Source organism: Corapipo altera, unplaced genomic scaffold, assembly GCF_003945725.1.
Source record: "Corapipo altera isolate COAL_440 unplaced genomic scaffold, ASM394572v1 68, whole genome shotgun sequence".
In the NCBI taxonomy this organism is placed as follows: domain Eukaryota; kingdom Metazoa; phylum Chordata; class Aves; order Passeriformes; family Pipridae; genus Corapipo; species Corapipo altera.
In genome coordinates this window covers 6910488-6923489 of record NW_020884919.1, presented here as the reverse complement: position 1 = coordinate 6923489, position 13002 = coordinate 6910488, and the positions used below count along the sequence as shown (strand labels likewise).

Sequence of the window (13002 nt, the reverse complement as noted above, 5' to 3'; positions counted from 1 at the left end):
TTAATTATATACCACCCCCAACAAGTGGTAAAATATCCAAGAAAGTTAATTTTTTTACACGGATATACTTATATATTTTGTCGTCTATTTTTGAAAAACTTTTTCAGTACAATGTAGTGAGTATTTTGAGCATGAATGTGTTTGGATCTTTCCTTAAAACTTGTACTTTATTTTTTGCTGCCTGTCTGGGGTCCAGCACAATTGCTGAAAACTACGTTTAGTGTGTTGACCATCGATTTTAGAAGGGTTGATAGCTGGGCATCCACATCGATGAGAGCTTTCTTGCTGAATACAAAGAAGGTTTTGACTTTGCTCTGTGAGTTGGACAGAGCTCCTGTTGAGTGTTACTTGTTTTTTCTCTTGGACAGACTGCAAGATGTGATGTAACAGACTGATTTGTGGTTAATAGTAGTGGGTGAGATGGGAGCCTGGAGTATCTGCTTGATGTAAGCAATGAGCTAATGGATCCAATTTCTATATAATAAACTTAGTTTATTAACATAAGTTAATAAACCAAACATAATTTGGTTGCTTTGATTATAAAGCTGAAGGTAACTTTATTATTCATTAAAAATAGTTTTATGAATAAGTTCATAGCAATGCTTGTAACTCTTGCTACCACAGTTATACTGTGTCCTGAAGAAATTGGGGAGAATTACCAGAAACCAAGTTGCACTCATGGGATTGCTTTGTAAGAACCAAGGACTTTTTGCTCTTAACTTTGGAGAACATCCAGGTGATCTGAAAAAAAAAGGCCATGCTTCTCAGCACGTACCCTTCAGAGGACAAATGCCAAATGTAAAATTCAGAATGACACAAGAGGATGTCATATATTAGCCTTTGACTGAGGGGAGTTGCAAGGAGGGGAAGAGAAAAATGTACTTGATCCATGCTAGAAAGATGATAAAACTTACTAGCCATGAGTCCTATTTTTAAAATTCATTAAAATTAATGAAGTAACTTGAAGGCTTATTTGTTCAGTGGACTTCAGGGACTCTTGAAGGCATGAAAGCATGACTCATGGATGCTTTTTTTTCCCTGGGTTTAGGGGATTTTGTTGATGATGACTGGGGCTCTCAGCCTATGTAAGGTAATTTCTTTCAAAAAAAAAAACAACCAAAAAGCACAAAAACTATTAATCTCGATCAGCATGCTGACATCCCAAAATGTTCTTTTTAAGTGAGAAAATGCTATTTTGGGCATATGGTTTTAATGGAGTAGCAAGATGAAGGTTATTAATATTCCTTGTACTTTGACTGTAAATGGCTGTAAAAATGTACATTTCTTTTGTGTGTTCAAGGTCAATAACATTTCTGATTTTTCTGAAGTTTATTGAAGTCCTATTCCTAGTCCTAACATTGATTCAGTTTTTTGATCTCTAAGCACTTTATTGAAAGAAGATTTGGTTAGTTTGTGATTGTGTCTTTAAATGCATTGTCTGGAGTCTTTCTAATCAATAAATACTATTTGTACTGTAAGGGTTTCAATACATAAGGATTTTTCCTTATGGATTTTCTTATAATCCCTTTTTTCTTTATCTGTTGTGTAAACCTTCCTCCCTTCTTTACTCTTTCCTCCCTGAAATATCATGGTAAGCAAACAACATGAAAGGAACAACATCTGATGGTTTAATTTCTGTAGGACTTGGCTACGGAAAGTGATGTGCTAGGTAGAAAACTGGAAACGTTTCAGAGTGCTCTGTAAAACCATGGACACACATGAGGGAATTAAGGTGGGATGCCACCCAAATTGTTTCTAATTGGAGAAATTTATTTTTGAAAGTGAAGGCAAGCTGCTTGCTCAGGATGAAAATTTACTTGTTTTTATGTCACCTTATCAAAGGGCTGCTTTTCCTTCTTTTAACTTTCATCCCACCACCTCCTGCCAATTTCTACTACATGCACATGCACAAAAGCAAACATGCCTCCCCAACCTAAAAAAACCCCAAACTGGAGTATTTATACTCTTACTCTCCCTCAGTCCATCTGTCCTGCTGCATCCGTTGAGACCCAGTGTTGCTTTGCTTTTCTCACTTCATGGGATTGCATCCCAAATTGCCACTTCAGGCACAGTACATGGTGCCACATCAACTGTAAATGGGTGGTGAGCGAGAAGACACAGTGATATCTGTCAGCTAGAAGGAAAGAATGGGTTGGCAGAAGCATTGCTGAAAATAAAATTGAGCAGCAAAAGAAAGGGCAAAACTAAGACTCCATAATACAGTTAAGGAAATGGGTTTATGCATTTTATATATTAAGGAACTTAAATTATAAAATGTGTAGTTAGCAAAGGTGTGCATAAATATTGATTGCCAGATGAGTCTGGTATAGTTGCATGATTTTTCAGCTGCCTCTTCTTCCTGAGGAACCCACCTGTGAGATATGTAGGCACTATGTACACCTTCAACCAACTGGAAACCCTCCCCTAGACCTAGGACTTGTAGGTGTGGGTTAATATTATCAGCTTTTCTGCCGTGTTTCTGTTCCTTCCAGAACATTCTGTCATGGATTTTGTCTTTTATTGGACTGATCAACTGAAGAAAGTTTGTTTTAATGTAAACAAAAATGTTTTGAGGTGCTGTCACATTTATGACTTGAACTATTAAAATAAATTTTCTTCCTTTGTTGCTGTGACCCAGTCAGGCAGGATACAGCACTTGGCACTCTGAGCAGGTGTGGGTTCAGCCTTTGGTTGTCCTGCTGTCTGCCCTCTGCTTTATGCATTTGACATGGTCAGTGGCTAAACAGCACCTGAAGTGCTTCTAAACAATCATTATTTAGAGGGTCTGAAGTTTTGTTTAGATGTGTGCATGGTTGTATGTTAGTACAATATATTTCCTAAGTTTAGTGATTATTTAATTGCCATGTCAGTACTGAAGTCAAAATGTGTGTGGTATGGAGATGCTTGACAATGTGAGCACACATCGTGTTGAAATGCAAGTAATCTTATCAGAAATCGGGTTTCTTTTTTCTTCTCTGATCCTTTCTTATCTTCTACCAACAGAGCATGTGATTGCTCTTTGATTTCACTTGCCTGCATTAAGTAGAAAGCTGTAGCTTATCCCGTTGTTTAAGCTGTATTTTGAAAGAAGGAAAGGTAGGTTCATCCTCCAAAATAACTAATGGAAGCCAACATCTTACAATAAGTGGAGGGGAGGAGGAGGGCAACACATCACGGATTGCACTGTTTCAGAACACAGATTGGCCAGCTGGGGTGGGACATCTGCTGAGATATTCCCATATTCCCGCAGAAATAAACAACTGCAGTACCAGGAAATCCATTAATTTGCATTCGGTTGGGGTATAGTGCACATCTGTTTAAGCAATGCAGCTGCAGTAGGAGACAGTGGTTAACATCAGCCTGGGATTCTAGTTTATGTATATTGGAAGCTTGTCTGGTTTAAACTCTTAAAACATAGTAGTCCCAGTTTGGACTTATCATTCCTAGAAAGGAGGTTTTAGAGGATTGCCTATCCCTTTTAAGATGCATTACGTCAGGTTCCACATGAAGCATGGCTCCTGTCATCCCTCAGCAGAGAAGTGCTGGGATATGGCAGGTGTTTTCACTCACCACTGAGATTTCTGGCTGTAACTCTGGCAGCGCACTGGCTTGACACTTGAATTATCGTAGCTTTTAGGTTAACACACCCTTCAAGAGAATAGAGGACATTCACGTCTTGATGTGTTGCCTTGGCTGGTATGTAACAACTTGTTCCACAGAATCAAACAGTTGCAAACAGAAGTGCAGCTTGCCCTCTTCAGGAAACATTCTGGAAAATAGATCAGGATTTGCATTAGGATCCTGGGGGGAAGGCGGTTGGTTGAGAGCACCTCTTGGAGCTGTTTGTAATACAGTAACAAACTGCAGAGTCAGGCAGGGTGGCACAATGTTGCAACTGAACACACGGCGGTTGTGTGTGCAAGAGGAGAATGAGAGATTCCTGTGACTGAGGGCTTAGAAGGCTGATAAAACAAAGCAGCTTTAAGTCAGCTTTATAACAAAACTTGGTTAGGGTGATATTCATTAACAATACATGTTGCTAATGGCTAGGTTTTACTCATTCCTAACCATTACCACTGCCTAGTCAAAGTAATTAGTCTGTAACAGTCCCATAATGAGCACAGGGTACCACAGAGCTGGTGCCTGTGTTTAGCACTGATGGTTATGGTCCTTGATGACCAGATGTGTGAGGCTGGTGCCTCTCTAGAAGATGGATTTTCTTATTGCTTAGCAGTTTTATGCCTCCTTTTAAGCTTTTGCTGCTATTAAAAGAAAAGCAGGGGTTTTTTCCCCCAAAACTCAAGGTTCATCAGTGACTGATAATTGACCATCACTGAGTAGTTTACGGTTTTGGGCCACTCTTCTTTCAAACCTGTGCCCTTATTTTCCAGGTCTTTGTTCTTATCTCATGTGTAAGCTGTAGCAAGAGGCATCTGGTACCCAGCTCTAGCTCCCCAATAAGTTCTCTGAATAATTTCTTAAGCATCAGAGACCAGAATTTTGTCCTTGCACATTTGGCATTGGAACACAGACCTGTTCCTAGCAGTGGCAATACTATTTTTACTGAGCCACTTGGTACAAAAATGCTTATACTTAGTTTGCTAGTCATGCTGTGTAAGGTTGCTTATGTTTGAGTTCATAACAAACTAATAATTAAGTATGACTCAAGCTGTTGCTTTTATGGGTGCAAAAGCTTCTGTTTTGGCTGCAGACAATTAAGGTTTTATAACTATGTAGCTAGTCATGAGCACTGCATTCAACTAATGAACAATTTAATCCTGAGTATCCTGAGGATAGTGGTGTTCTAATCTTACCCTGAGTAAGTATTGTTTCTAATCTAGCTACAGATTGGACAGAGAGCATCAAGCTGTGTATATGTACATACTTAAAAAGAGACTTTGCTTAATCTCTTGTAGATGATTAATTCTCCTTCTTTAAAAGTGAAGAGGAATACATGGATATGTGTCACCAAAATCTGTTCACATGTACTCTATTTTAAGCATTAAAAAAATAGCAAAGTCTTAAAATGCCGAGAAATGTGTGGTTTGCATCCCTCATGTATGGATTACTTTAGCATTGGGATACTTATCTGAGTTGATTTTAAATAGTGTCAGGGTTCTTTTGTTGTGATGACATCAGCATGGTAATGTTATCCTCTCTAACTAATGAAATGACCAGCTGTTGGACAGCGTTTCATTAAACATAGAACAGGAAAAAATGTGTTTTTAATGAAGCACTCTAATAGTACTTTTAGTACTTTAACATTTTTGTGCCTATGTAAATGGGTGTAAGTTTAGCCTCTTTCCAAAGAAATCTGCTAATCATTTTTGTCCAGGGTAGGGGCAGTTTTGTTTTAAATTGTTGTATGTTTTTCGCAGAAGATGTAGTTAATCTGTTTTGAAAACAAAATACCAAAACAACCCCCAAAAAACTCAAACAACAACCTTCCCCTCTCCCCCCATCATGCCATCATGTTGTTTCAGATGTGGTGCGATTTTGGTAGTTAGAGTTGAATTTGAGGAAGAACATAACAGAGATGTTTAGTAAAGGTATTCTTGCCTTATATATCTTTTAATTTGTGTGTGTGTCTGTGTTTTTCACGCTTGGTGTTTAGTTTTGGTACATTTAGCTGCTCTGATTAAGTCAGGAGCAATTATCTTCCTAACACTTTCACAACCAACCTCCCAACTATAACATCCAGTTTCCAGAGGGTGCTGGAATTATTTCAAGAGTTATACTTAAGAGTGAGACCACATCTTTCCAAAGCTTAAGACAAAGGGGGTGGGGGTGGCAAAAAAGAACACCTGTCATTATTTAGAGGAATGAAGAAATATGTGCTTCCATATTCTCTTTAAACATGACTCCTATTGTGCGTTTTGGAGACTAGACTAGGAAAAGGCCTTAGTAGTTAACAGGATTGGCTCCTTTGGGAACATTTATAAGGCATGAGGGAGAATGAGGGAAATACTCTACTGCCTTAAGTTGGGAATGGCTTGCTTGATATGAGCAGGAAGATAACTTGTCAGTCAAAATCTATCAGTGATTATAGTAGACAGAAGTGTGCTTATTGCTTCAACTCTTGGTCAGCTCAGTTATTAATTTCCTGTCAAAACAGAAATAAAAAGAGACATTTCTGTGCTGCTGTCTTCTAGAATTCCGCATAACCCCTTGATATCTTCTGTCCACTGTCCACTTAGGTACCAAATAATGAGTCATTACAGGTATGTGGTAATCATTAGCTGTGGAATAGTTGTGTTGCAGACCTTGACAGCTGTCAAACCTAGGGTTAAACATATACCCAAGTCAGTGCAGCCGGCCATGGAAGCTCTGGGAAGCACAGAGATTCTACTGTGCACTTCACAAACCACCTTGACCACCAGCAGTGCTGTAAACTTAATTAGTTAAGTATATGTCGTTGGGCATTCATTGAGTTGCTGACCACTGGAATTGCTTAAGGAAAAAGTAAAGGTGGTTGGTGGTGTTTGGGTTTGGTTTTTTGGGGATTTGTTTGTTTGTTGAAATACTGAATGCCAGTCTTCCATCTATCAATTAATATAAGTCCTTTCTTAGAGCAGTACTTTAACATTTGCTGTCTACCTTGTTACAGTTTTTGAGTGGATTTAAGATGTATTTTTCTGTTGATAAATGGAATAAAAAAGTCAGCAGCTCTATTTAAGTAGATCATTCTCATAGTTCAGTGTTATATACACTGTTCCTTATACCATCCTTGTTTCTGTTCTAAAACTTTAAAAAGAAGACTGTGAAAACTTGCATTTTTTAATTTCTGTTTTTAATGTTATTATGTTCAGAGGTTTTTTCCCCTAAACAACTAGTCATAAAAAGTCATTAGCATTTGTCTGTTAAAACGGGGTGGTGATAGGTTTACTTTCTTATTCAGTGTTTTCCACTTCACAGACAACTCATAACTGGGGAAGAAATATTGACTGTTTAACCACAGATCTTATTGCCATAGAGGATGCTGGCAGTTCTTACTTGAAATTAAGTCATTGTGGGAGTTTGTCTGAAATATTTTGGATGTATTTTTAAAGTTTTGATGTTGTTTTAAACTATGGAATTTTCTATATTTTATCACACCAGATATTGTAAAAGAATAGTAAAACATTCAAATTTTAATGATATAACTATTCAGTCAACTCAAGAATATCCCAAAGCTATGGTTAAATAAAACATAAAGAAGTAAAACTTCCCTCTACCATTTCTTGGAAAATTAACTGCTTTATGGAGAGCAGCATTAATGGAGTCCTTCATTTTCTCTGTTGAGACTGTTCATTTTCTTTGTTGAGATATTCTAAGTGTGGAAAAAGTCAACTTGAGGGCTTTATAATAGTTTTCACTGTACTTGGAATTAATTTCTCTGTACCATTCCTCCTTAAGCAAAAGACAGCTGCAGATTGTTCTTTTAGCAATGTAAGTGCATGGGACAGTCTCTCCCTTGCCTGCTTTTAGTCTACTAGGTAATGCACATTCACTTCTACAATCCATCGTGTGTGTGAAACGGGCAAACACAGGACATGTTGGAAGATAAGTGCTCCAAAAGTGTTCCTGTCCCTCTGCAGAACTCCTGGTTCGACTGGAAGCAGAAGATCCAAAGGGAATTTTAACAAGCAGGGAGCACTGCTAGCAGGCATCTGTGTAATTATCCTATTAAAACAGAGCAGCATCTGCATTATCTATGCAAGTGCAGAATGGAAGGGAACATTATGTTCTCTAATCCTGTCTGGGAGCATTATGAAGTTAAAAGGATAACATTTTACCAAATCTGTGTTCTAACATGATAGGTTACACTTAATTGCCTTTAATTACCTTTCTTCTGGTGGCTTTCAGCTAAAGACCCTGCCTCTAACCCTCATCACAGACCTTTCCTTGCCTTTGGGTTGTTTATACCAGGTTTTAAATTTGAGTTTTCCATGAAAAGATGGTCCTACTGTGTCTTGAAGGCTGTTACTACAATTCTTTTTACCTAGTGTGTGAAGAGCTCTGAGAATATTAGTTTGTGTACACAAGATGTGTAGCATTCGGACATTTTGCAACCAGAATGGTTGCAAAAGGCAAAGTCATTGGACTATGTTTTATGAATAAGGAGTAACAATGCATGGCAGGGACCACACAGGAGCAAGCGATTATTCCAGCCTTCTACCTGCTTGCAGTGTAAGGCAGGAGAGTGTATTGGCTTAAATAATGTAGATTTCTTTTTTCCTCTTTACCCCTGAGGGAGTCTGATTTCCTGATCACCTATCTAGCCATATGCCGTAGCCCTTGCCAGGAACTCCGAGCAGTGTCACTGCCAGCTAAAATTACTTGTTTTCTGAGAACTGAATTACATTGAGAATTGTCTTAAATTGCTGCACTGGCACCATCACAAAGTTTTGCATACACACACAAAACTAAGTACGTAATAGCAGTCTTACCTTGGAATTCAGCTTAGAGACTGCTTCAAGCATTGAATTTGATCCAGATCCTGTGGCATGTTCCACACCTGCTCAGGCACATCCCTCCTGCTCTGTTGTCTTTCCAGGGCTTTTCTCATCCTCTTTGTGCTCTGGCTAGTACACTACAATGATGAGACATGCAAATTAAACATTTACAAAGCCAGCATATTGTCTCCTCCTGTTTTCTGCCAGTTACAGGGAGGACCTCGTATGGCTAGTGAAAACTTCACTTGTGGTAACTATGCTTCTTTTCTTTCTCCTTGCAACAGGATCGACCTGAAACACGGATATGCATTGACAAAGGAGTTGGAATAAGACTGAGTCCTGCTCTGTGATATTTATATACCTGGACCATGAACTTACTGTTTGGCTTCATGATTTAGGAACCTTTGTAGTAACTGTGTGAAGCTGTTGGGAATCATGGCATTCTCTCCATGGAAGCTGTCCTCTCAGAAACTTGGCTTTTTTCTAGTGACTTTTGGGTTTATTTGGGGAATGATGCTTCTACATTTTACTATTCAGCAGCAAACACAACATGAAAGCAGTTCAGTCCTGCGTGAGCAAATTTTGGATCTCAGCAAAAGATATATCAAAGCTTTAGCTGAAGAAAATAAAAATGTGGTTGATGGACCTTACGTGGGGACAGTGACAGCTTACGGTAAGTGTGTTCTCTAAATGACATAATAATGTGATTAAGGCTTTTTTCCTAAGTTGTCCAAATATTTTATTTCATAATGCTGCTCAATTGACAGTTCTTCGCCCTGTGGATTTTCTGTACCGATGGAGAAAGTGGTCTTCCCTTATAAGTATGAAATAGGACAAATTTTACATTTCCAGTCACTTGGAAATGAAGCTGTCTGCTAATTGTTTTTACATCTATCTAGTAGCTATATCCAGTATGCCTTAGGTTATTTGTTAGAACTTCATTTTAAAAAACTTTTTTGATGTTCTTGAGAAGCTTGCAAGGCTTTTCAGTTTGCATGTCAGTGATCTAAGAAATTCCCTGTGGATAGAGACCTGCTATGTTTATTTCTTCTTCTCTATTTCACTTCTATGTTCAGTCAATTTACTTAATGTTTAAGTTTATATCTGGCATAATCTTAAATTAGGCTTAAATATATCCTATTTGCCTCAGGGCAGAGAACTTTGAGTGCTTTGTTCGGCAGTAGGTTTTAATGCTGATTCTCTTCCAGTTTGTACACGAGAGTTAAGTTTGCATGTCTGAGATAAAGTAAGTAGAAAAAAACAAAGCATATTACCAGAAAAGAGTATCAAAATAAAAATATAATCCAATTTCAGGTTAGATGTAGCCCCTTTTTCAATCTGATAAGATCACATCATGCACCTTACTGGTTTAACATTTTTCAGACTCACTTTCTTTCCTACTTACCTATGTTCTTTCAGGCTGTTCGGAAAGCTAATGGTTAATTAATGATCTAGGTTTGTTTCCTTTTATAGTTGCTTTAATATTCAGCTCTGAAGAAACTGGATAGATGTTCTTGTATGCTTGGACAAAGAATATAGACTAGGATGCAAAAGATAACAGCTGCACATTTTTCTCTAGTTTTCTCTTAATGCTCTTTACCTTTTGGTGCATGCAGTGAAAATATCTTGCTGGGAGGTTCTGTCCATGTCTTGTTTCTGTTACCTCTTTTTTTCTTCTAAAAAGTGAGTTTTTGGAGTTTGTGTGCATTTGGTTGCCTGTAAGGCTGAGATTATTATCCCGAACATTGCTAACAATTGTGTTGCTTCGTCGCTTGAATAACAGCCTTGCTCTGTAACTCCTGATTTGTGACTGCAAGTTGAACTATGCTGGCACTGTAGTCTTACAAAGCAACACAAGCAAAATAGAGTGGTACTAGATCAATATTTGGATTGAAGACCTGCAAGCAAGTAGAGGTCTCTAGAGGATTGTGTTCATGGGTTTAAAACAAAACTCTGTCTGCTTTATAGCCATCACCAGTGTCCTGTTATTGTGTAAGGCTGCTTGACGGTAGGTGAACTGAAGAAGAAAAAAGGCAGCAACAAACCCCAAATAGTCTGGCTCCAGGTGTTGAAAGGTAACTGCATTAGTATGTGCCTGAGCGAGGTCTGAGGGTTCAGGATATCCTTAAGCTAAGTTCCCCCTGCAGCTCGTAGCCTGAGGCATTCATTTCCTGTTCCAAATCCCGCTGAGGAAGAAGTTGACTTGCTGCCAGACAGTGGTCAAGTTCCCCAGGAGAAGTTAAACTGCATTTGAAAGTGGGTAAAATAACTTTGTAACACTTCTGTGAAGGTAAAGCTAAGTTTTGTGTAGAAATTTCAAGTCTGTGGCCAAGACTAAAGACTTCAACACCTGGCCAAACTTAACATTTTCAATAAAGTAGTTTGGAAAGATGCAAAATAATGGTAATGTATTTATTTAAAATATTACAGGCTCACTGTGGTGAGTCAATAACACCATATTAAATAATACTTTATGAATCTGAGTAAGGTAATTACTTAATAAGTAAGTTAATTTTTCCTGTTTTACATACCAAATGGTTTGTTGCTAGCAAATGATCAGGTTAGCTGTTCAGGAATAAACACATTAATGACTGATGTTAATAAAAATTGGTAGATTGCTTTACTGTTTTATGAAAATTAGTGCTCTTGCTAAATTAGCCTTTTTATTTCTTTTAATATTATGCTCTGGTTTCTTTAAGTGTAAGCACAGCTGTGATTTCCATGTTCAAGAATAAGTTTAATGTTTACTTGATTTGGCTGCTTTTACCTACCCAAAAGGTTTTTTAGCCATTCCTTAATTGTGGTTCCACAGCTTGTTTACTTTCTCACTTTTTCATTCTACCATATAGTCACCTGCCAGGTAGGTGGATGAAACACTTTTCTTTTAAAAGTTATAGTCCAGATATACACAGTGAAAATTAGATTCTTTTTTATAGCAGTAAATATTTTTTTTACAAAAATTTTTGTGAATCTGTGCTTCTGCCCACCTCTTTTCAAACTAGCCTCCACTTGCCTTTTTGTTCTGCCAAGCAGTCTCTCATATCAGTTTTTTGGTATTAGAGTTAAAAAATAATAATTTGTAGCCATTTTTTTCTCTATGATCTGTGTCTGCCTTTATGTATGCTATGTTTCTTCCTCTCTGTTTCCTGAATTATTTTTACTACTTTTTTTCCTAGACTTTTTTCATCCTTCTGTACCATGGTTTTATTCATGTTGAGTCCATTCTTTCCTTTTCTTCTGCACACTATGCAATTAAATGACTTCCGAACCCCCTTTAAAACAGTCCAGATGACTAGTGCTTCAGATTCCCCTTTCTGATCTTTACAGGACAAAGGAAAGCACAGAGTTATAAAGAAAAAGACCTACTTTATAGTTCCATGGAATAAATATAACTCTCCTTTTATTTGGAAAAAAGAATTATAAGGTTTCTAAAAGTAATAGTGTTTTGTTATTTACTCTGTCTTTTGCACAAGAATTGAGATAAAATTAAAAAAAGAAGGAGCACAAAATAAATGTGGCAAAAATACAACTGATATAGAAACAATGGAATCTTTTCAGGTGTATGGAGAAATTTTCTATTACAGATCAGAAAGTTATTTGATTCTAAAGTTCTGGAAAACAGAAAATGTATTATATGTATATACATGTAATTATTTTATGTAATTAAATGGGAAAATAATGTAAATTCCTCGTGCCAAATTCTTTAATCTTTACAAAGGTAAATGAAAAAAGAACAATACTTTCAGCATCTTGGCTTGTTGCCATTATAATTATGCAGTTTACTCTGATAGTGGTCTAGCTTTCTCCACTTGCCCACAGTTCTTTTAGCTTGCGAAACTCTCTGTGTTCCTTCAAGGAATCTGAACAAAATAAAAGCAAAAGAAAAAAATATCAGAGAGCTCTTTCTGTGTTGTTGTTTGATATGCAAACTCCTGTTATTGTTTATTGCTTTGCACAGCAAGGAAGTGCTGTCAGACCAAATAGGGGCTATCACTAAGAGACTGAAGAAAAGAAACACCTGATTTTTGTTTTGTGAATAGGACAGAAAGGTTGAACTTAAATGTGTGTTTGGATGTTTTGCCAGTGGAGAAGCTGGTTATGTGGAGAAGATGCAGGAGAAGGTTTTTGAACTGGGGCTCAAAGCTACCCCTTTTGGAATGGGGATTTTAGTTTCCAGGTGACTGAAGAACTGACTGTTCTGCTGATAGTGCTTGAATATGGATTTAAGTGTAGACTCATTATTATTTAAGCAGCTTCTTATTGCTTGAGCTATTACAAAACATGCATTTTTCTATTCCTATGTGTGTCTCCATGAGGGAGCACACTTTACCTTGAACATGGATGTCCATATGAGTTCCAGTGTGCTTTATAAAATGGACGGCAAGTTCCACATCCAGGGAAACTTGTATGTGAAGCTGAACATGGTAAGGAATGTGGGTGCACAGAACTGCTAATGGCGAAGATTTGCGCTGAGAAAGAGTTTATATATAATCTAGTCTTGTTCTTTTATCTGTTTTTTGATCCTGTCTGACAAGTGTGCATTGCATTATTAAGCAATTTAACTTTT

At 37.5% G+C, this 13002-nt stretch overlaps 1 protein-coding gene across 1 annotated transcript in view; it reads left to right on the top strand.

The window, feature by feature from the left end:
* The window catches only part of MGAT5 (alpha-1,6-mannosylglycoprotein 6-beta-N-acetylglucosaminyltransferase), a 117265-nt gene that overhangs the window by 36114 nt on the left and 68149 nt on the right, over positions 1-13002 (top strand). The window contains exon 2 of the mRNA XM_027656248.1: positions 8720-9108. Within this exon, the coding sequence (XP_027512049.1) occupies positions 8871-9108 (238 nt within the window). The 5' untranslated portion in view covers positions 8720-8870. The remainder of the gene's footprint in view (positions 1-8719; positions 9109-13002) is intronic.